The sequence below is a fragment of the Balaenoptera acutorostrata genome, chromosome 1 (genome assembly GCF_949987535.1).
Source record: "Balaenoptera acutorostrata chromosome 1, mBalAcu1.1, whole genome shotgun sequence".
Taxonomy (NCBI): domain Eukaryota; kingdom Metazoa; phylum Chordata; class Mammalia; order Artiodactyla; family Balaenopteridae; genus Balaenoptera; species Balaenoptera acutorostrata.
The window spans coordinates 68,346,755-68,370,173 of record NC_080064.1 but is presented as its reverse complement, the minus strand read 5'-3'; the positions used below and the strand labels follow the sequence as shown (position 1 = coordinate 68,370,173).

General features: G+C 39.2%; 1 protein-coding gene across 6 annotated transcripts in view; it reads left to right on the top strand.

The window, feature by feature from the left end:
• Positions 1–911: 911 nt before the first annotated feature.
• The window catches only part of USP33 (ubiquitin specific peptidase 33), a 67,262-nt gene continuing 44,754 nt past the window's right edge, over positions 912–23,419 (top strand). For 2 of the 6 annotated variants that reach the window (XM_057539732.1, XM_057539729.1), the window contains exon 1: positions 918–1,001. In XM_057539732.1, the coding sequence (XP_057395715.1) occupies positions 933–1,001 (69 nt within the window). In that variant the 5' untranslated portion in view covers positions 918–932. Of the gene's footprint in view, positions 1,002–4,251; positions 4,468–23,419 lie in introns of those variants that run through there. The other 4 variants (XM_057539747.1, XM_007191768.2, XR_009007061.1 and 1 more) reach the window with 3 other exon arrangements.

The window sequence follows — 23,419 nt, the reverse complement described above, 5'->3', positions numbered from 1 at the left end:
GCATGGGATTTCTCTAGTTGCGGTGAGCAGGGGCTACTCTTCGTTGCGGTGGCTTCTCTTGTTGTGGAGCATGGCTCTAGGCACGTGGGCTTCAGTAGTTGTGGCACACGGGCTCAGTAGTTGTGGCACATGGGCTTAGTTGCTCTGTGGCATGTGGGGTCTTCCCGGACCAGGACTTGAACCCGTGTCCCCTGCATTGGCAGGTGGATTCTTAACCACTGTGCCACCAGGGAAGTCCAAGAGTGCTACTTTAAACAGGGAATATCTAGGTAGGAATTAGGTAAATGAGGGATAGCAGTTTGGTATCTGGTCAAAGTATATCTGACAAAAGTGTATCTGAGGGAACAGCATTTGCGAAGGCTTATTCAGTCTCAATTACATGAGCATTGAAATGTATGTTTTGTGCTTTGCTATTATACTTGCCCTTAGTGCAAAAAAGGAGAAAGATTTGCTTTGATATTCATTCCCTGTCCTGCCCCATCCCCACCATCAGCCCCATTTGGAGAGCCTTCACTACCTGGCCTGATGCACAGCTCCAGGGCATACAGTTCACATCATATGGGGCACGAATGGCACCTCCAGAGTTCTGTACCAGAATTAGTGTGATTCAGCTGGGTGTCCACACTATGGAATCTATAATCTCTCCTCTCTGAGAGGGGAGTTGATAGATTTCCCAATGATAGCATCCTTCCTTACAGCCTATTGTTGAGGTATTATTTGAAGAAAAGTAAGGGATTAAGGATTCTAGATAAAGGGATAAAAGGATAAATGTAAACCATGAGTTCGCAGGGAGGGTGGGAATCCATGAACGCTAAAAGTGGGAGAGAGATTGCATTGTCAGAGTGCATTTGCTTCATTTATAAGGACAGATCCACAGCAAGGATTTGACCTGGTGTCAACATGAGAGGCACTTGCCTGCTGTCATCTAGACAATGAGCCACACCTGCCTTGAACAGTCACATCATTTGTCTTCCCTTTGCCTTAGGACTCCTGAAGGACAGGTAAGCCAAAGAGGATGTTCGTTATAAAGCAGGTTGGTGGGGAGACTTTGAGGTTGAGCTAAATTTGCTCTGCGGTAACATAACATGCCTGATACATTTTCCATGCAGGAATTTCTGGAGCAATGACTTTTGCCTTTTGTCTATTTAGTTGCCTTATTGATTCATGGAAAAACATATATATACGCACACACACATATATACACACATTTATATATGAGCTCTTTTTTAAAAAATTAATTAATTTATTTATTTATTATTTTTGGCTGTGTTGGGTCTTCGTTTTTGTGCAAGGGCTTTCTCTAGTTGCGGCGAGTGGGGGCCACTCTTCATCGCGGTGTGCAGGCCTCTCACTGTGGCGGCCTCTCTTGTTGCGGAGCACAGGCTCCAGACACGCAGGCTCAGTAGTTATGGCTCACGGGTCCAGTTCCTCCGCGGCATGTGGGATCTTCCCAGACCAGGGCTCGAACCCGTGTCCCCTGCATTGGCAGGCAGATTCTCAACCACTGCGCCACCAGAGAAGCCCTATGAGCTCTTTATTAGTTACATTGGGTTGGCCAAAAAGTTCGTTTGGTTTTTCTCCATAAGATGGCGCTAGTAGTGCTTAGTTGTTAATTTCATTCGAAACAATTTTGTTAGATTGTATTGTGACAGCTGCCATATCAGCATGCATTAAAAAAAAAATTTATCAAAACTGGTAAATTTTTGTGTAGCCATTTTAATATTGAAGATGGAAGGGGAAAAAAAAGCAACATTTTTGGCATATTATACTTTATTATTTCAAGAAAGGTAAAAACGCAACCGAAACGCAAAAAAAGATTTGTGCAGTGTATGGAGAAGGTGACTGATCGAACATGTCAGAAGTGGTTTGCGAAGTTTTGTGATGGAGATTTCTTGCTGGATGATGCTCCACGGTCGGGTAGACAAGTTGAAGTTGATAGCGATCACATTGAGACATTAATTGAGAACAATCAACGTTATACCACACGGGAGAGAGCCGACATACTCAAAATATCTGAATTAAGCATTGAAAATCATTTGCACCAGCTTGGTTTTGTGAATTGCTTTGATGTTTGTGTTCCACATAAGTTAAGCAAAAAAACCCTTCTTGACCGTATTTCCACATGAGATTCTCTACTTAAACATAATGAAAACGTTCCATTTTTGAAACAAATTGTAACGGGCGATGAAAAATGGACACTGTACAATAACGTGGAATGGAAGAGATTGTGGGGCAAGCGAAATGAACCACCACCAACCACACCAAAGGCCAGTCTTCATCCAAAGAAGGTGATGTGTATATGGTGGGATTGGAAGGGAGTTTATTATGAGCTCCTTCTTGAAAACCAGACGATTAATTCCGACAAGTACTGCTCCCAATTAGACCAACTGAAAGCAGCACTCAACGAAAAGCATCCGGAATTAGTCAACAGAAAATGCATAATCTTCCATCAGGATAACGCAAGACCACATGTTTCTTTGATAACCAGGCAAAAGCTGTTACAGCTTGGCTGGGAAGTTCTGATTCATCCACCGTATTCACCAGACATTGCACCTTCGGATTTCCATTTATTTTGGTCTTTACAAAATTCTCTCAATGGAAAAAATGTCAGTTCCCTGGAAGACTGTAAAAGACACCTGGAACAGTTCTTTGCTCAAAAAGATAAAAAGTTTTGGGAAGTTGGAATCATGAAGTTGCCTGAAAAATGGCAGAAGGTAGTGGAATAAAACGGTGAATATGTCGTTCAATAAAGTTCATGGTGAAAATGAAAAATGTGTTTTTTATTTTTACTTAAAAACCAAAGGAACTTTTTGGCCAACCCAATACATATTTAAAATGTCTTCTATTTGCTGGCTTGATTTTTCATCTCTTAATGGTGTCTTTTGATGCAGAGATGAGTTTTTTATAGGTGACAATTTTTGGCAGCAATATTACTAAATAATGGAAACAGTTTCAAACCTCCTTTTTCAAAATGCTCTCTTCATTGTACCAGTTTCTTTCCAAAAGCAGTTCTCACCCATTTTTGAAACACAACTTTTACTTTTGGGCTATAGGATAAATGTATATATTAAAAATTTTTTTTTGTTATTAGCATATCACTGACAGCTACTTGTCATCACAGCAAAGGTCAGAAAATTTAAAACACTTGTCTTTTTTCAAATAAACCTATAAAACTCTCCTTTAAGTCAGATAGTACTTCGCTACAAGACATCGGGGAACAAATGATTTTCATGATCGTTTTCTTATGTCTTTACAGAGGAGTATAAACATTTAAAAACATTTAGATATTTGATTTTTTAAAAATAAAAATTAACCACATTGCTGACATCCTGAAGCATGTCAACTGCAATATTTTGAAATATGCTGACCATCAGTGAACCCAGGATAGGTCGTGGTGCAAACTGAGGCCTTGGTGTCAATCCCTATATAGGATGCTGGCAAAACTTGATTTCTTCTATTTTTACCATACAAATAGAATTGAAAGCTCTCATATTCTCTATTTGTTTCTGATGGAGATTGAGCATCTTACATAACGCTTGAGTACAAGCTCCCATTTGGGAGACCAAAAAGATAGAGGTAAACAGACATGTTGAAACTGGCAATTTGAACAATTAATTAATATTAATTTAACTGTTTTTATTGTTTGCATATCAATCAATTGAACGAATTTTAACAGATCCATAAATTACAAGGCAGATCTCTTCAAATGCTCTAGTCACTAAGCAGATACTAACGTTTCAATAAATATTTGATTTGATCTTGATTTTGGCTTAAGGGAAAATGGGAGAGATGAATTTCTACTTTGTAGATGTGGAAAAAGAAACGCAATGACTTTCAGAGAGTCTATGTCCTAAGACATTGGGAGAAGAAAGAGGAGAGGAAGGAAAAAGGGTTGAATTGAATTAAGTAGTCTAATTTTTCTGTGCACAACGTCGGAAACCTGAGGCCCTTCAGTGGACAGCCTTAACGCAAATTCTGTAATGCATAGAGACAGACCTGCTAATGGTCGTAGTGTGACTGCAGAAGAGGGGGAGAACACGTGTAGAAACGAAAAGTGCCCCAAATCTAAAACTGCTCTGCACGTACGGTCCCTGTGCCTATAGCTACTTTGGAAGTCCCAGCGGGGAGAGCAGCTTGGGTCTCCACACCTGTACCCGGCCTCCGCGGCCACGCCCCAGAGGCGGGACGAGCTTTCCTCGCAGCCCCGCCCCTGCCCGCCCTCCTCGCCCTCCCGCGACGCCCTAGACGCCGGCGGCGGTCGCGGAGACACCGGAAGGAGCTGGAGCTGCTGCGGGAAGTGGCCGGGAGGCTGGTATCCCGCAGGCTGAGCTGCGGGTCCGTTTTCCGGCCATCCAGAAGCGACGCCGCCCCCTCCTAGGTCAGGGGAGGAAAAGAGAAGCTGGTGGGAGGTGCGGCCGCAGGCCACCGTCGGCCGCGCTGGCGGGGCCCGTGGGGAAGGCCGTGGAGGTGAGCGCGTAGCTGTTGGGAGGGGCGCGGGGCCGAAGTGCGCCTCGCCTGCAGCCAGGGGTCGGTCTGTGTTTTCGCTCCCGCGCGCCGGGGCTGTGGCTGCTGCAGCGGCCTCTTTTTCTTGGTTCGGGGTGGTGGTGGGCGCGCGGGTGGGTACAAGGCCTAGGCCCCTCCGGTGCTCTGCGCTGCAGGGATGATTGGTGGCCTCCCCAGTAGGGGCGGCGGAGGATGCGAGTCAGTCGTAGATTTGAGGAAGGGTCCCCAGGGGGCGCTCCCCTGGGAAGCGGGAGGAAGGAGGGGTGAGACGAGTCCCGAAGCGGGCCTCCGCTCTTTTCCTCGGTCTCCGCATGCCGGCTTATCAGCCCAAAACGGTGGGCGCAGGCGACTGAAAGCCCCGCAGTGCGCTGGCTCCTGGGTTCTGGTTTCGCTTTGCGGCGTAGTTGGGGTGATCGGACCCATTTGTGCAGCCCCAGGGGTCCCGTTATTCAGTGTTGTCAGCAGGAAAACCTAGGCGTCATCGTCACTGAAATTTTTCTTAGACGAATATTTAATCCTGACTGTTTCAGAGGTTACCCCTTGCGGTCTGTCCATCCGCAGCTTTTGTTTGAGTCAGTTTCCATGGTGTGTGGTTTCCCAGACCTTTACTCTTACATATTTTACCTACTACAAAATGCTCTTCATTTGAATATTTACAGGGTGCAGGTTGAGCTGTTGGATGATTCTGGGTGTTTTGCACTCAAGTGTTTTTAGGGTTTACGTTCTCATATAATCAGTATAAGGCCGGGAAAATTGGGCCAGAGGGGAAACGCTGGCAGGAGCATAGGCTCTAAACTTACGATAAGGATCTCTAGACTTCTTGCTTAATAGATGTATAGAATAGATTTTTTTAGTTTAATCAGATTATTTTTCTTTTGAGGAAAACTTGTTTCAAAAAATAATGAGGCTGTTCTAGTTCCATTTCTGGTTGAGACAATTGTATCGTTTGGAAAGGTCTGACCAAAGCAGATAATAAGCTATTTGATTTGAACCTAATACGAATATTGTTAGTGAATTCATGCTATAAACATGGGGAAAAGTAGGAATCTTATTGAAAGACTGCTAATTTTAAGGAAAAGTAATAGTAATAAGTTATACTACACCGGGGGCTTTATGTTATTTAATTTACTTTGGCAGGATTAAAAAAAAAAGGACAGTACAAAAGTATTGCAGGAATAAAATATTTGACCTTTTGCCATATGCAAGAGGGATAGTCTACTTAAGATTGCTTCTTATCTTTGATCTGGTTTATAGCCAGCTTTCACTTTTTTGTCTTGAGCTCTTTATAACTTACGCCTTTATAACCTATTTGTGACAAATAACAGTGCGTTTAATGACGTTAGATTGTAGTAAATAGATTACTTTAATCGTTTGAAATTCAGAGTTAAGGAGATAATTTTTACATTTATTTATTGTTAGAATTTTCAATGACCTTTCACATATACAATCTTATTTGATCCTCATGCCAGTCCTCTGAGTTAGAAATGCCAAGAAGTAAAGTCTTTTCCCGTGACAGAAGCATTTCGAGATTGTGTAAGGATCAGAATTTCCCTAAAGCCTGAAATAATCTTGCTGAAGTAAACTTTGATATAAATTGGAATTCAGCTAAGTATTGGAGCACTGTGAAGTATAACATGTGACAGACTCTGGACTCTTTGCAAGGAAATGAAGTACATAAATGGTGAAAGATTTTTGGTGAGAAACATGAAATGTAGTCATTTCCCAAAAATAAAGGAATAAGTAACAGCTTTCTTTAGTGTTGTTTTTTTTTTTTTAAATTATTAGCACCTTTAATTATTATTTATTTATTTATTTATTTTTGGCTGTGTTGGGTCTTCGTTTCTGTGCGAGGGCTTCCTCTAGTTGCGGCGAGCGGGGGCCACTCTTCATCGCGGTGCGCGGGCCTTTCACTATCGCGGCCCCTCCCGTTGCGGGGCACAGGCTCCAGACGCGCAGGCTCAGCAGCCGTGGCCCACGGACCTAGTTGCTCCGCGGCATGTGGGATCTTCCCAGACCAGGGCTCGAACCCGTGTCCCCTGCATTAGCAGGCAGACTCTCAACCACTGCGCCACCAGGGAAGCCCTTTAGTGTTGTTTTTAAACTTCTTTTTTTAAAGTCTGCATGCGATTTCAGGAGCATTTTGATAAATAGGTTAGTCCCAAAGAGTCTGAGATAAGCTCAGTTTGTTTGTCTATAAAAAGGAGCATGAATTTTGTACTAATACTTAAGAATGCATATATAAAAATAAATGTTCTTTTCAAAAGTTACTTTAGAAGGCTATGTAGGTCAATATCTATGGGTCTATCAGGGAAAGAAAGCCCTTTGGAAAATAAAAAGAATGGAACATGGTTTCTACCCTTAAAGAATTTAGAGTCAGGCTTGTGGTCAAGTAGGGTAGTTTTTTACAGAACTGTGGTAAAATGTCTTATGACTTACAGTCAGGAATTTAGGTGAGGGAGACATTACTTGTGATTGAATCTTGATAGAGATGATATTTGAGATGAGTGAGCTTTGCAAGGTTTTCAACAGGCGAATATTGGAGGACATTTCTAAAAACAATAGATTATTGCGTTCCTGGAAAGGTACAACTTATATTTGAGAAAGGATCAGTACAACAATTTGGCTGATAATAAGTTATGATTTACCTAAGTTAGAAATAGGAGATGAAAAAGACAAATTACGAAGGGCTTCATTGAAGATGTTTGGTTAGAAGAGGTATGTGATCCATATGAATGCAGAATGAGCTGTAATTGGGAGATGATTGAGACCAAGAGAACACTTGGGCAGCTTTAGGTTAAGCGAGATCTTGATAGTGTCACTTTTGTGGCCCTTGTAGTTTCTCCAAAGTGCTATCTTGTAAGCAGACCTTGAGATAACATGGGTGCAGGTGAGATGCCAGGAAGCACAAGTGAGGGAGTGGGTAAAGAGTCCGGAAAGGGAAAAAAAAGCCAGTGATGGGCAACTGGGGGTTAATCCTGTGGAGATTTTTGTAGAGCTGCCTTAGAATTGTCCTACTAACTGAAGGGTAGCTGGGGAGTTTTTCCACCTACTCCAGTCCTCACTGATTGAGATTGTTCTTGAAATGTTTCTCAAACACTTCCCATTGTCTTAGCTAGGGTTGGGCAGGCTCCTGTTGGTGGAGGTGGGAAGCTGTCAGGATACTATCTGTACCAGCTGCAAGGTGAGCTGAAGGGATGGGGACCAGATGTCAACTGCGTCTGTTAATAGGCATTCTTACTAAATAATCAAGATGTGGAATAAAAGCCTCAATTTAGGTGGAGATCCAGAAGAAATGTGAGTTGAGAAGTGACGGATAAAAGAAGCAAGCAGTAGAATTTGGTAACTGGTAGAATATAGAAAATGAGGAGGGACTGTAAAATGGCACTGAGGTTTGAGAGTTATGTAACTTGTGATTGAGGAGGGTTGACAGAAGGTCACTGACATTCAAATAAGTTATTTCAGGAGAATAAAGGAATTACAGGGTGTTGAAGAGTCTTGATAAAGTAGAGTGTAGGTGACCAGTCATTCAAAAGAGAAAGTAGGGTGGAGATTTGAACAGTGCTGCCACCCCCACTAGATACACAGTGTCTGACCCATACTTGATTGGGCCTTTGTTAAATTAGCCTGTAAATGCCTGGGGCTAGCGCGTCCTGAAGTATGGCAATATGGTGAAAATATGAGACTGAATGTGACATAGAATAAGAAGATTTCTTACATTTTTTAACTATTTATAAAATCCTGAAGGAGGAATTGCTAATATTTTTAGTAGAGGCATTATTTAGACGAATAAATTCTGATTCTTTTTTATAATCAACAATATTCTGGTAAAGAAAAAAATTGACAAAATTTCTTAGAGTGGTTCTCATTTGAATATGGTGGTTGCATTTGTTTTTCCGTGATTCTACATGTTCTACTTAAGTAGTTTTAATGACTGTCCCATAATGTTGATATTCTGTTAATTTAATTACCCCTCCATCTTGCTCAGAAGTGACTTAGGGTGAAAATTACCATCAGCTGGTTTGCGCTTCTATTAGAACTCTGTTATATTCATTGATTCTTGTTCTCCATTTCTCTTCCTCTTGCTTCCTCCCTCTTCTCTCTTCCCCCTCTGCCTAGTGTTTGTCACAATTATCTCAACTAGATAAGGCTACAGTTGACTATACTTTGCTGTTATTGGACAGATTTTTTTTCTTTGTAGGAAATGCTGATTAATGTTTGCAAATCTTGATTAAGGAATTTTATTTAAAGCGAGGTTGCTGGATTGGAGCTATGCTTTTGGGTGGTTTATTGTGGCAGTGTTAAGAATAGGTTCTAGAACAGCTAGATTGCAGGTAGAGCAATCAGTTAGGAGATTATATAGTTCTCTTAATAGACTCAGTAAGCTTCTCATTAATTAGACTGTTAAGGGTCAAAGGGACAGATGTTTTTAAGAAAAGGGAAATTAGAAGATTAGTACTAAATTTCTTTTTCTTTGTTACGGTTTGAACGAAAATTAAGAACGATTAGGGGAAGAGTTATAGGACTGTGAGATCTGTGCGAAGATTTTAAGGAGTTTTTGTTTGCTAGAATATTTGTTTAAAGGACAAGAAACACAGTTCTTAAAAGTGCTCATCAGGGGACTTCCCTGGTGGCACATTGTTTAAGAATCTGCTTGCCAATGCAGGGGACATGGGTTTAAGCCCTGGTCGGGGAAGTTCACATGCCGCGGAGCAACTAAGCCTGTGCACCACAACTACTGAGCCCGTGTGCCACAACTACTGAAGCCTGTGCGCCTAGAGCCCATGATCCGCAACAAAAGAAGCCACCTCAATGAGAAGGCCATGCACCGCAGTGAAGAGTATCCCCCGCTCTCCAAAAGCAGAGAAAGCCCGCGCACAGCAACAAAGACCCAATGCAGCCATAAATAAATAAATAAATTTAAAAATAAAAAAATGCTCATCAGGGGACTTTCCTGGTGGCGCAGTGGATAAGACTCACGTCTTATCCACTGGGGGCCTGGGTTCGATCCCTGGTAAGGGAACTAGATCCCACATGCGTGATGCAACTAAGAGTTTGCATGCCACAACTAAGGAGCCCACGAGCCGCAACTTAAGACCCGGCACAACCAAATAAATAAATATATTTTTTTAAAAGTGCTCATCAGCATATTTTATAGATTAAAAGTTTCCACAAACTCTTATTATGGATTGATTTAGAATAAAATAAACTTTTCTGCCCATTGTACTCTTTGCTGATATTGATACTTCCATTGTCAATTTTTTTGGCTTGCTTTTGTTGTATAGTAATTTTCTTCTATGGTAAATATGGAAAAATAAGCTGTAAGGTTATTATAATGTTGTATTTTTACAATTGAAATAATTTTGAAACCTAGTATTTAAAATAGTACAGTTGGACTTCCCTGGTGGCGCAGTGGTTAAGAATCTGCCTGCCAGTGCAGGGGACACGGGTTCGAGCCCTGGTCCAGGAAGATCCCACATGCTGTGGAGCAACTAAGCCCGTGCGCCATAGCTACTGAGCCTGCGCTCTAGAGACTGCGAGCCGCAACTACTGAGTCCACATGCCAAAACTACTGAAGCCCGCCCACCTAGAGCCCGTGCTCTGCAACAAGAGAAGGCACCGCAATGAGAAGCACACGCACTGCAACGAAGAGCAGCCCCCGCTCACTGCAACTAGAAGAAAGCCGCGCACAGCAACAAAGACCCAACACAGCTAAAAATAATAAATAAAATTAAAAATAAAATAAAATAGTACAGTTGGGGGCTTCCAGGGTGGTGCAGTGGTTAAGAATCCGCCTGCCAATGCAGGGGACATGGGTTCAATCCTTGGTCCGGGAAGATCCCACACGCCCCGGAACAAGCAAGCCCGTGCACCACAACTACTGAGCCTTGCGCTCTAGCGCCTGTGAGCCACAGCTACTGAAGCCCGCGTGCCTAGAGCCCGTGCTCCACAACAAGAGAAACCACCACAATGAGAAGCCTGCGCACTGCAACAAAGAGTAGCCCCTGCTCGCTGCAACTAGAGAAATCCCAGGCAGAGCAACGAAGACCCAACACAGCCAAAAATAAATAAACTAATTAATTAAAAAAAAAAGTTTAAAAAAGTAAAAGATAAAATAGTACAGTTGGATTAGTCAGATTAGTTGTAGTAATGGAACAGTTGTATAGGTTGAAACTACTGACAGACAAATCAGTTTTTCTGCAGTCAGAGAATCTTAGAATTGACTTCAGGGCAAAATGCTGTCCTTTGAAACACCTGACAGTTGGTCTTCCAGCCTCTGTGTGTAACAATGATGGGGAACATCCTACTTCCCAAGGTTCCACCTTCCATTTTTATATAGCTCTAGTTGTTGAAAATCTTCACCATTGACTGGAGTTGCTATTTCTAAATTTCTCAAGTTACGTAAAAATGAAAAGATCTCTCTTACTTTGGTCATAATGTCCAAATAATTGGAACGCATGTATCAAGTCCTCCAACTTTTTTTTTTTTTTTTGGCTGCTTGGAGCGACTTGCGGGATCATATTTCCCCAACCAGGGCCTGGGCAGTGAAAGCGCCGAGTCCTAACCACTGGACCACCAGGGAACTCCCCTCAAGTCCTCCAACTTTTGCCTTCTGCTGTCTAAACATAACATCCATACTTTCAATTTTTCCTCATAACAGTTAACATTTATTGAGTGCTTACTCTCACTCTGTTTGAAATAATTTATATATGTTAACAAATGTTTTATATAACACCCCCCCCCCCAACTCCACGAGGTAGATTTTTGTAATTATCTCAATTTTATAGATGAGGGAACTGAGGCACAGAGAAGTGACTTAACCCTGGTCACAAACCTAGGACATAGTGGAGCTTGGATTTGAACCCAGGTAGCCTTGCTCCGGAAACTTTACTTTTAGCCATAGTGTTGTCTTTATGACGATACAGTTTTCAAATTATTTAAGACTGTCTATGGAAGGCATTTGTATTCTGTAGCTTTTAGTGTTCTTCATAAATAAAACATTCACTATATGATTTTCTTAGTTTATGAGTACAATAAGACTGGCTTCTCTTTTTATTCTGAAACCTATTCTGTTGATAAATTGAGTGAGAACTGCACTGTTGTTTCCTTCGTCTTCTAACATCTAGAATCTAAATACCTGAAACCCTTTTTTTGGCCTTACTTTAGACAGTAGACTCTTTGAATGCCAATATAGAATACTATATCCATCCTTGTTAATCTTAGCTCATTTTTCTAAATAAAATGTCATTTCTTTAATTATTTTTATAATTTTATAATTAGATTTCACTAGCCTGCCTTCTGTGTCTTTATCCAGATTTTTGTTAAAAATTTTGGACAGTTCTGCCATCTGCTAATACAGAGTTTCTTCTGGATTCATATTAATCTTCTGTGTAACTAATAAATTAGCAACCAGCTCTCCTGACAGATTTTTTTGTCACAGTCACTTGATTCTGATTCTTTATAAATAGCTTTACTTTTTGGAATAGACTAGATAATGGAATATAGGCATTTTTTCAATATTAAAAGGTTCTCCTTAGGTTACCAATTATGTCTTGATGTGTAACAAATATTAATAACACTGGTCCCTATGCTTTTCCTGTATTAAAACTTGAATGTCTGCTATTCTGTTATTAGGATAACTGGGTCAGAATTTGGGGCCTGAAGATTTGGGGATTGTACTGCTAAAAAGTAATATCTTCCCCACCCCCTTAAAAGTAATATCTTCAGAAGCAGTTTTGAATCTACAGATGGACACTTGAGCCCCTGCCAAAGCTGTACATCATACAGCATGATGCTATCATTTCAATCTGGAAGATTTTTCAGTTGTTATTACCATCATTATTGCTGAGGAGATTTCAAATTGTCCAGATAGGGTAGATAGAGGGAAAAGTTGTCTGATAAAAGATTGCAAAGGTCAGGACAAATTGAGGTCAAATTATGGAAAGCCTTAATTTCCATGCACAGTTTGAATTTTTTTTTGCTCTCTAGTAATTCCCAACCTGTGATCCTGAAGCTTCCAGAGGAGTCTTAGAGTTTTGTAGATTAATAGTTTTGTAGATTTGTATATTTTGGAGATTAATCCCTTATTGGTTTCTTCGCTTGCATATATTTTCTTCCATTCTGAGGGTTGGCTTTTAGTTTTGTTTATGGTTTCCTTTGCTATGCAAAAGCTTTTAAGTTTAATTAGATCCCATTTGTTTATTTTTGTTTTAATTTTCATTACTCTAGGAAGTGGATCGAAAAAGATCTTGTTGCAGTTTATGTCAAAGAGTGTTCTGCTTGTGTTTTCCTTTAAGAGTTTTATAGTGTCTGGCCTCACATTTAGGTCTTTGATCCATTTTGAGTTTATTTTTGTGTATGATGTTAGGGAGTGTTCTAATTTCATTCTTTTAAATGTAGCTGTCCAGTTTTCCCAGCACCACTTATTGAAGAGACTGTCTTTTCTCCATTGTATATTCTTGCCTCCTTTGTCATAGATTAGGTGACTATAGGTGTGTGGGTTTATCTCTGGGCTTTTTATCCTGTTCCATTGATCTATCTTTCTGTTTTTGTGCCAGTACCATACTGTCTCGATTACTGTAGCTTTGTAGTATAGTCTGAAGTCAGGGAGCCTGATTCCTCCAGTTCCGTTTTTCTTTCTCAAGATTGCTTGGCTATTTGTGGTCTTTTGTGTTTCCATACAAATTGTAAAATGTTTTGTTCTAATTCTGTGAAGAAATGCCATTGGTAATTTGATGGGGATTGCATTGAATCTGTAGATTGCTTTGGGTAGTATAGTCATTTTCACAGTATTGATTCTTCTGATCCAAGAACGTGGTATATCTCTCCATCTGTTTGTTCATCTTTGATTTTTGTCATCAGTATCTTATAGTTTTCTTTTTTAAAAAATAAATTTATTTATTTTTATGTATTTGGCTGTGTCGGGTCTTATTTGCAGTATGCGGAATCTTCATTGTGGCATGTAGGATCTGTCGTTGCAGTGAGCAGGCTTCTCTCTAGTTGTGGCGTGCGGGCTCTAGAGCGTGGGGGCTCAGTAGTTGAGGCACACGGACTCTCTAGTTGTGGTGCAGAGGCTCCAGGGTATGCAGGCTTAGTTGCCCCGTGGCATGTGTGATCTTACTTCCGCGACCAGGGATTGAACCCATGTCCCCTGCATTGGAAGGCGGATTCTTAACCACTGGACCACCAGGGAAGTCCCAGTATCTTATAGCTTTCTGAGTACAGGTCTTTGGCCTCCTTAGGTAGGTTTATTCCTAGGTATTTTATTCTTTTTGTTTTGATGGTAAATGGGACTGTTTCCTTAATTTCTCTTTCTGATCTTTTGTTATTAGTGTATAGGAATGCAAGAGATTTCTGTGTATTAATTTTGTATCCTGCAACTTTACCAAATTCATTGATTAGCTCTAGTAGTTTTCTGGTAGCATCTTTAGGATTTTCTGTGTATAGTGTCATGTTATCTGCAAATTAATTCTCATTAAGTTGTTTAAATACCAGAACATTAATAGCAGAATGGAGAGAACTAATCTTTCCCTAGTCCCCCTTCCTTCTTTGCTGTGAGGCAACATTCTGAGTACATAACCTTCAAAACTATATTTTTATGCTTTTACAGTGGATATGTACATACAGATACAATGTGCTATTATGCATGTTTTGTTTTGGGGCTTTTTTTTTTTGTACATTGTTTTCTTATTTGTTTTGTTTTTTATTTTAACTGAAGTATAGTTAATTTACAATGTTGTATTAGTTTCTGGTGTACGGCAAAGTGATTCTGTTGTACATATATATATTCTTTTTCACATTTTTTTCCATTATAGTTTATTACAAGATAATTAAATATAGTTCCCTGTGCTATACAGTAGGACCTTGTTTACCTGTTTTATATATAGTAGTTTGTATCTGATAATCCCAAACTCCTAATGTATTCTTCCATCAGGTTTTAAATTTTTACTTCAATGGTATCATAGAGAATGTATTATTCTGCATCTTCCTTTTTTTCCATTCAACATTATGTCCTTTAGATCTATTCATGTTGATAAATTATCCATCCAGTTCATGAAGTTAAACTGATGTGTAGTGTTCAGTCATGAATATATATATACATATATATATATATATATGTATATGTATATATATATATCCATTCTTGTATTGATGCACTTAAAACATTTTACAGTCAAAAGTGAGATAACATACTGTCTAGAAAGCAGTGAGAAGAACATTTCCATCTCATTGGCAAACATTGGTATTAAGAGGAAAATGTATAGTTTAAATACTTTTATTATTAAGTAAATAAAACTAAGAGAATTCAGTTCCCATATTTAGGGATTAAGAAAATAAAACAGAAAGCAAATAGGACATGGGGATTAAAGATAAAACTGTAATTAATGGAATTGGAAACCACAAAACAAAAATAGTGGGAAGGATAAATCCCAAAGCTGGTTCTTTGCAAGGACCGATGAATTAGATAAACCTCATATAGAAGAGAAGAAAATGGAGTAAAAGTATACAATATTAAGAATGAGAAAGGAGACATCATAGATACCCAGGTATAGGAGAGGTTAACGGAATTTTATGCAAACCTTGAGAATACTACATGTTATGCCATGATGCCAAAGTTGATAGTCGAGATTAATGGATAATTTTATAGCAAAATATAAATTAATAAAATTGACCCAAGAAGCAGAAAAGTTGAATTGACCAGTTCTTGCTCAAGGATTGAAAAGGTCATTGAAGATCTGTCCTTGAAAGAGGCAGCATAGCAGATGGTTTCACAGCTGACTTTTATTTAGTTTGTAAACAACATAGTTTTTTTAAAAAACCCTATTCTATGTTATTAAAGATGCAAAGCTACTCAGTGCATTCTGTGAAGCACACATATTGGGTTGGCCAAAAAGTTCGTATGGGTTTTTCCATAAGACGTTACAAACTTTTTGGCCAACCTGATACTTTTATCCCTGATTAAAAATGCTATCAAGAAAGGTCAATCTCACTTACATCTAGAAATGCAAAATTTCTAAATACAATATTAGCCAATAGAATCTAGATATGAAACAACGGACTAATAGTATATTTCGACCCAATAGGGTGTATTACATCAGTGCAAGGATCCTTAGTATCAAGTCTGTTAATATAATAGATAATATCAACAAATGAAACAAGGAGTCTAGAAAGCCGTCAGTAGCTGCTGAAAAGGCTTTTTTTTAAAAAAAGAAACATCTTTATTGGAGTATAATTGCTTTACAATGTTGTGTTAGTTTCTGCTGTATAACAAAGCGAATCAGCTATATGCATATGTATATCCCCATATCTCCTCCCTCTTGAGTCTCCCTCCCACTCTCCTTATCCCACCCCTCTAGGTGGTCGCAAAGCACCAAGCTGATCTCCCTGTGCTATGCAGCTGCTTCCCACTAGCTATCTATTTTACATTTGGTAGTGTATATAGGCCAGTGTTACTCTTTCACTTCATCCCAGCTTCCCCTTCCCCGTGTCCTCAAGTCCATTCTCCACATCTGTGTCTTTATTCCTGTCCTGCCCCTAGGTTCATGAGAACCTTTTTTTTTTTTTTAGATTCCATATATATGTGTTAGCATGTGGTATTTGTTTTTCTCTTTCTGGCTTACTTCAGTCTGTATGACAGACTCTAGGTCCATCCACTTCACTACAAATAACTCAATTTCGTTTCTTTTTATGGCTGAGTAATATTCCATTGTATATATGTGCCACATCTTTATGCATTCATCTGTCTATGGACACTTAGGTTGCTTCCATGTCCTGGCTATTGTAAATAGTGCTACAGTGAACATTGTGGTACATGACTCTTTTTGAATTATGGTTTTCTCAGAGTATATGCCCAGTAGTGGGATTGTTGGGTTATACAGTAGTTCTATTTTTAGTTTTCTAAGGAACCTCCATACTGTTCTTCATAGAGGCTGTGTCAATTTACATTCCCACCAACAGTGCAAGAGGGTACCTTTTTCTCCACATCCTCTCCAGCATTTGTTTTTTGTAGACCTTGTGATGATGGCCATTCTGACCAGTGTGAGGTGATACCTCATTGTAGTTTTGATTTGCCTTTCTCTAATGATTAGTGATGTTGAGCATCTTTTCATGTGTTTGTTGCCAATCTGTATATCTTCTTTGGAGAAATGTCTATTTAGGTCTTCTGCCCATTTTTGAATTGGGTTTTTTGTTTTTTTCATACTGAGCTGAATGAGCTGCTTGTATATTTTGGAGATTAATTCTTTGTCAGTTGCTTTGTTTGCAAATATTTTCTCCCATTCTGAGGGTTGTCTTTTTGTCTTATCGTTTCCTTTGCTGTGCAAAAAGCTTTTAAGTTTCATTAGGTCCCATTTGTTTATTTTTGTTTTTATTTCCATTTCTCTAGGAGGTGGGTCAAAAAGGATCTTGCTGTGATTTATGTCATAGAGTGTTCTGGCTGTGTTTTCCTCTAAGAATTGTATAGTGTCTGGTCTTACATTTAGGTCTTTAATCCATTTTGAGTTTATTTTTGTGTATGGTGTTAGGAAGTGTTCTAGTTTCATTCTTTTACATGTAGCTGTCCAGTTTTCCCAGCACCACTTATTGAAGAGACTGTCTTTTCTCCATTTTATACTCTTGCCTCATTTATCAAAGATAAGGTGACCATATGTGCTTGGGTTTATCTCTGGGCTTTCTATCCTGTTCCATTGATCTAGGTTTCTGTTTTTTGTGCCAGTACCATACTGTCTTGATTACTGTAGTTTTGTAGTATAGTCTGAAGTCAGGGAGCCTGATTCCTCCAGCTGTGTTATTCTTTCTCAAGATTGCTTTGGCTCTTTGGGGTCTTTTGTGTTTCCATACAAATTGTGAAATTTTTTGTTCTAGTTCTGTGAAAAATGCCCTTGGTAGTTTGATAGGGATTGCACTGAATCTGTAGATTGCTTTGGGTAGTCTAGTCACTTTCACAATGTTGATTCTTCCAATCCAAGAACATGGTATATCTCTCCATTTGTTTGTATCATCTTCAGTTTCTGTCATCAGTGTCTTATAGTTTTCTGCATACAGGTCTTTTGTCTCCTTGGGTGGGTTTATTCCTAGGTATTTTATTCTTTTTGCTGCAATGGTAAATGGGAGTGTTTCCTTAATTTCTCTTTCAAATTTTTCATCATTAGTGTAGAGGAATGTAAGAGATTTCTGTGCATTAATTTTGTATCCTGCTACTTTACCAAATTCATTGATTAGCTCTAGTAGTTTTCTGGTAGCATCTTTAGGATTTTCGATGTATGGTATCATGTCATCTGCAAACAGTGACAGTTTTACTTCTTCTTTTCCCATTTGGATTCCTTTTATTTCTTTTTCTTCTCTGATTGCTGTGGGTAAAACTTCCAAAACTATGTTGAATAATAGTGGTGACAGTGGGCAACTTTGTCTTGTTCCTGATCTTAGAGGAAATGGTTTCAGTTTTTCACCATTGAGAACGATGTTGGCTGTGGGTTTGTCATATATGACCTTATTGTGTTGAGGTAAGTTCCCTCTATGCCTACTTTCTGGAGTGTTTTTATCATAAATGGCTGTTGAATTTTGTGGAAAGCTTTTTCCACATTTATTGAGATGATCATATGGTTTTTATTTTTCAGTTTGTTAGTATGGTGTATCACATTGTTTGATTTGTGTATATTGAAGAGTCCTTGCATTCCTGGGATAAACCCCACTTGATCATGGTGTATGATCTTTTTAATGTGCTGTTGGATTCTGTTTGCTAGTATTTTGTTGAGGATTTTTGCATTTATGTTCATCAGAGATATTGGCTTGCAGTTTTCTTTTTTTGTGACATCTTTGTCTGGTTTAGGTATCAGGGTGATGGTGGCCTCATAGAATGAGTTTGGGAATGTTCCTCCCTCTGCTATACTTTGGAAGAGTTGGAGAAGGATAGGTGTTAGCTCTTTTCTAAATGTTTGATAGAATTCGCCTGTGAAGCCATCTGGTCCTGGGCTTTTGTTTGTTGGAAGATTTTCAATCACAGTGTCAATTTCAGTGCTTGTGTTTGGTCTGTTTATATTTTCTGTTCCTTCCTGGTTCAGTCTCAGAAGGTTGTGCTTTTCTAAGAATTTGTCCATTTCTTCCAGGTTGTCCATTTTTCTGGCATATAGTTGCTTGTAGTAATCTCTCATGATCCTTTGTATTTCTGCAGTGTCAGTTGTTACTTCTCATTTGTCATTTCTAATTCTGTTGATTTGAGTCTTCTCCCTTTTTTTCTTGATGAGTCTGGCTAATGGTTTATCAATTTTGTTTATCTTCTCAAAGAACCAGCTTTTAGTTTTATTGATCTTTGCTATTGTTTCCTTCGTTTCTTTTTCATTTACTTCTGATCTGATCTTTATGATTTCTCTCCTTCTAACTTTGGGTTTTTTTTTGTTCTTCTTTCTCTAATTGCTTTAGGCGTAAGGTTAGGTTGTTTATTTGAGATTTTTTTGTTTGTTTCTTGAGGTAGGATTGTATTGCTTTTAACTCCCCTCTTAGAACTGCTTTTGCTGCATCGCGTAGGTTTTGGGTCGTCATGTTTTCATTGTCATTTGTTTCTAGGTATTCTTTGATTTCCTCTTTGATTTTTTCAGTGATCTCTTGGTTATTTAGTAACATATTGTTTAGGCTCCATGTGTTTGTATTTTTTACAGTTTTTTTTCCTGTAATTGATATCTATTCTCATAGTGTTGTGGTCAGAAAAGATACTTGATATGATTTCAGTTTCCTTAAATTTACCAAGGCTTGATTTGTGACCCAAGATATGGTGTATCCTGGAGAATGTTCCATGCACACTAGAGAAGAAAGTGTATTGTGTTTTTGGATGGAATGTCCTATAAATATCAATTAAGTCCATCTTGTTTAATGTGTCATTTAAAGTTTTTGTTTCCTTATTTATTTTCATTTTGGATGATCTGTGCATTGGTGAAAGTGGGATGTTAAAGTCCCCTACTATGACTGTGTTACTGTCTATTTCCTCTTTTATGGATGTTGGCATTTGCCTTATGTATTGAGGTGCTCCTATGTTGGGTGCATAAATATTTACAATTGTTATATCTTCTTCTTGGATTGATCCCTTGATCATTTTGTAGTGTCCTTCATTGTCTCTTGTAATAGTCTTTATTTTAAAGTCTGTTTTGGGCTTCCCTGGTGGCGCAGTGGTTGAGAATCTGCCTGCCAATGCAGGGGACACGGGTTCGAGCCCTGGTCTGGGAAGATCCCACATGCCGCGGAGCAACTAGGCCCGTGAGCCACAATTACTGAGCCTGCGCGTCTGGAGCCTGTGCTCCGCAACAAGAGAGGCCGCAATAATGAAAGGCCCGCGCACCGCGATGAAGAGTGGCCCCCACTTGCCGCAACTAGAGAAAGCCCTCGCACAGAAACGAAGACCCAACACAGCCATAAATAAATAAATAAATAAATAAAAATTGTATAACTTTAAAAAAATATAAAATAAAAAATAAAGTCTGTTTTGTCTGATATGAGAATTGCTACTCCAGCTTTCTTTTGATTTCCATTTGCATGGAATATCTTTTTCCATCCCCTCACTTTGAGTCTATATGTATCCCTAGGTCTGAAGTGGGTCTCTTGTAGACAGCAGATATATGGTCTTGTTTTTGTATCTGTTCAGCCAGTATATGTGTTTTGGTTGGAGCATTTATCCATTTACATTTAAGGTAATCATCAATATGTGTGTTCCTATTACCATTTTCTTCATTGTTTTGGGTTTGTTTTTGTAGGTCTTTTCCTTCTCTTGTGTTTCCTGACTTTAGAAGTTACTTTAGCATTTGTTGTAAAGTTGGTTTGGTGGTGCTGAATTCTCTTAACTTTTGCTTATCTGTAAGGGTTTTAATTTCTCCATCGAATCTGAATGAGATCCTTGCTGGCTAGAGTATTCTTCGTTGTAGGTTTTTCCCTTTCATCACTTTGAATATGTGCTGCCACTCCCTTCTGGCTTGCAGAGTTTCTGCTGAAAGATCAGCTGTTAACCTTATAGGGATTCCCTTGTATGTTATTTGCTGCTTTTCCCTTGCTGCTTTTAATATTTTTTCTTTGTATTTAATTTTTGGTAGTTTGATTAATATGTGTCTCAGAGTGTCTCTCTTTGGGTTTATCCTGTATGGGACTCTCTGTGCTTCCTGCACTTGATTGACTCTTTCCTTTCCCATGTTAGGGAAGTGTTCGACTATAATCTCTTCAGATATTTTATCAGTCCCTTTTTTTTTCTCTTCTTCTTCTGGGACCCCTAAAATTGAATGTTGGTGCATTTAATGTTGTCCCAGAGGTCTCTGAGACTGTCCTCAATTCTTTTCATTCTTTTTTCTTTATTCTGCTCCCTGGTAGTTATTTCCATCATTTTATCTTCCAGGTCACTTATGTGTTCTTCTGCCCAGTTATTCTGCTATTGATTCCTTCTACAGTATTTTTAATTTCAGTAATTGTGTTGTTCATCACTGTTTGCTCTTTAGTTCTTCTAGAACCTTGTTAAATGTTTCTTGTGTTTTCTCCATTGTGTTTCCGAGATTTTGGATTATCTTTACTATCATTACTCTGAATTCTTTTTCAGGTAGGTTGCCTATTTCATCTTCATTTATTTGGTCTTGTAGGTTTTTACCTTCTTCCTTCAGCTGTAACATATATATATATATATTTTTTTAAATTAAATTAAATTTATTTATTTATTTTTTGGCCATGTTGGGCCTTTGTTTCTGTGCGAGGGCTTTCTCTAGTTGCGGCGAGCGGGGGCCACTCTTCATCGCGGTGCGTGAGCCTCTCACTGTCACAGCCTCTCTTGTTGCGAAGCACAAGCTCCAGACGTGCAGGTTCAGTAGTCGTGGCTCACGGGCCTAGTTGCTCCGCGGCATGTGGGATCTTCCCGGGCCAGGGCTCGAACCCGTGTCCCCTGCATTGGCAGGCAGATTCTTAACCAGTGCGCCACCAGGGAAGCCCTGTAACTTTTTTTGTCGTTTCTTTTCTTTCTTTTTTTTTTTGATGGATGGTGCTGTATTCGTGTCTTACTGGTTGTTTGGCCTGCGACATCCAGCAACGGAGTTTCGAGGCAGTTGGTTAGAGCTGGGTCTTGGTGCTGAGATGAGGACCTCTGGGGGGCCTCACTCTGATTAATATTCCCTGGGGTCTGAGGTTCTCTGTTAGTCCAGTGATTTCGACTTGGAACTCCCACCACAGGAGCTTGGGCCCGACCTCCAGCCTGGGAACTGAGATCCCACAAGATGGTCGCTGGGGGTTCCTCCTGTCCCCTTAGGTCTCCGTGGTCCCCCACCAGTGCCTGGTAGGTGCCCTAATTGTGAGGAGATGCGAATTCCATGTCCTCCCAGTACACCATCTTGACTCCGCCGTGAAAAGGCATTCGATAGAGTTAATTAAGACCATTTCTAACTAATATAATAATATAAATCAACTGTACTTCAGTTTTTTAAAGTAATTTATTTTATTTTTGGCTGCGTTGGGTCTTTGTTCTTCTAGTGGCCAGCGGTGGCTACTCTTCATTGTGGTGTGCGGGCTTTTCATTTCAGTGGCTTGTCTTGTTGTGGAGCACAGGCTCTAGGCACACGGGCTTCAGTAGTTGCAGCATAGGGGTTCAGTAGTTGTGGCTCTCAGGTTCTAGAGCACAGGGTCTGTAGTTGTGGCACATTGGCTTAGTTGCTCTATGGCATGTGGGATCTTCCCAGAGCAGGGGCTTGAAGCTGTGTCCCCTGCATTGGCAAGCAGATTCTTAACCAGTGCGCCACCAAGGAAGTCCCTGTACTTCAATTTGGAAGACCATTTCTGATTTTAAAAATGTTAAGTACATTAAGAATGGAAAAAATTATCCAGATAATTTATCCAGATATTTGCAGATATCCTAAATGGCAAAACATTAATATAAGGACCCTGACATGGATGCTTACAATCACCTTTATATTCAAGATTGCCTTTAGAGGTTCTAAGAAATGCATTAAAACAGTAAAATTAAATAGCTGGCATTAATATTGGAACAGAAAAGGTAAAATTATCAGGTTGTCTAGTGTACTTAGAGAGTAGCCAAGGAAATGGAAATGGAACAGTGAAGGAAGTATGTTTTACAGTTATCAAACTATTCTGTGTAGAATATTAGTCTCTGAATTAGATTAATATAATATGGGCATAGACAGATTAGTTTAAAAAAATAGAAAATCCAGAAATATTTTATGTGCCAATTTAATAAAGAATAAAGATAGTATTATAATTCAGTGGGAAATGCGTAGATTGTATAATAAAGGCACTGGTACAAATGTCTGCCTATCTGGAAGAAAATAAAATTGGATTCCTGTCTTAAGATAAACTCCAGATAGATTAAAAGCCTTGTTAAAAAAAATTTAAGGGTATTCTACAGCTTTAGCTCTATAAATTAGGGTGAATGAAACCTTAAGATTGGAAACTCAGATGCTATTATAGAATGAGATGTGTCTGATTTTATAAAAATGCAAACTTTTAATAATAAAGCATACCATAAGAAAGTTAATAATAGTTTTGGCACTAAGGTAGGCATATAGACTAATGGAATAGCATAGAGCCCAAAATAACGCACACATATAGTCAAATTTTAAGAAAATTTATTTTCAGCTTTATTGAGGTATAACTGATGAAAATTTTTATATATAAGGTGTACAATGTGGCAGTTTCATATAAACATACATTGTAAAGTAATTACCACAGTCAAGCTAGTTAGCATTCATTACCTCATGTAGTTAACTTTAATTTTTTTTTCTTGTCATGCCCCCACCCCTTCCCCTTTGGCAACCACCTGTTCTCTGTGTTTATGTGTCTGTTTCTGTTTTGTTTTTTAGATTCCATGTATATGTATTTCTCTTTCTTATTTTGACTTATTTCACTTAGTATAATACCCTCTAGGTCCATCCATGTAGTCACAAATGGCAAG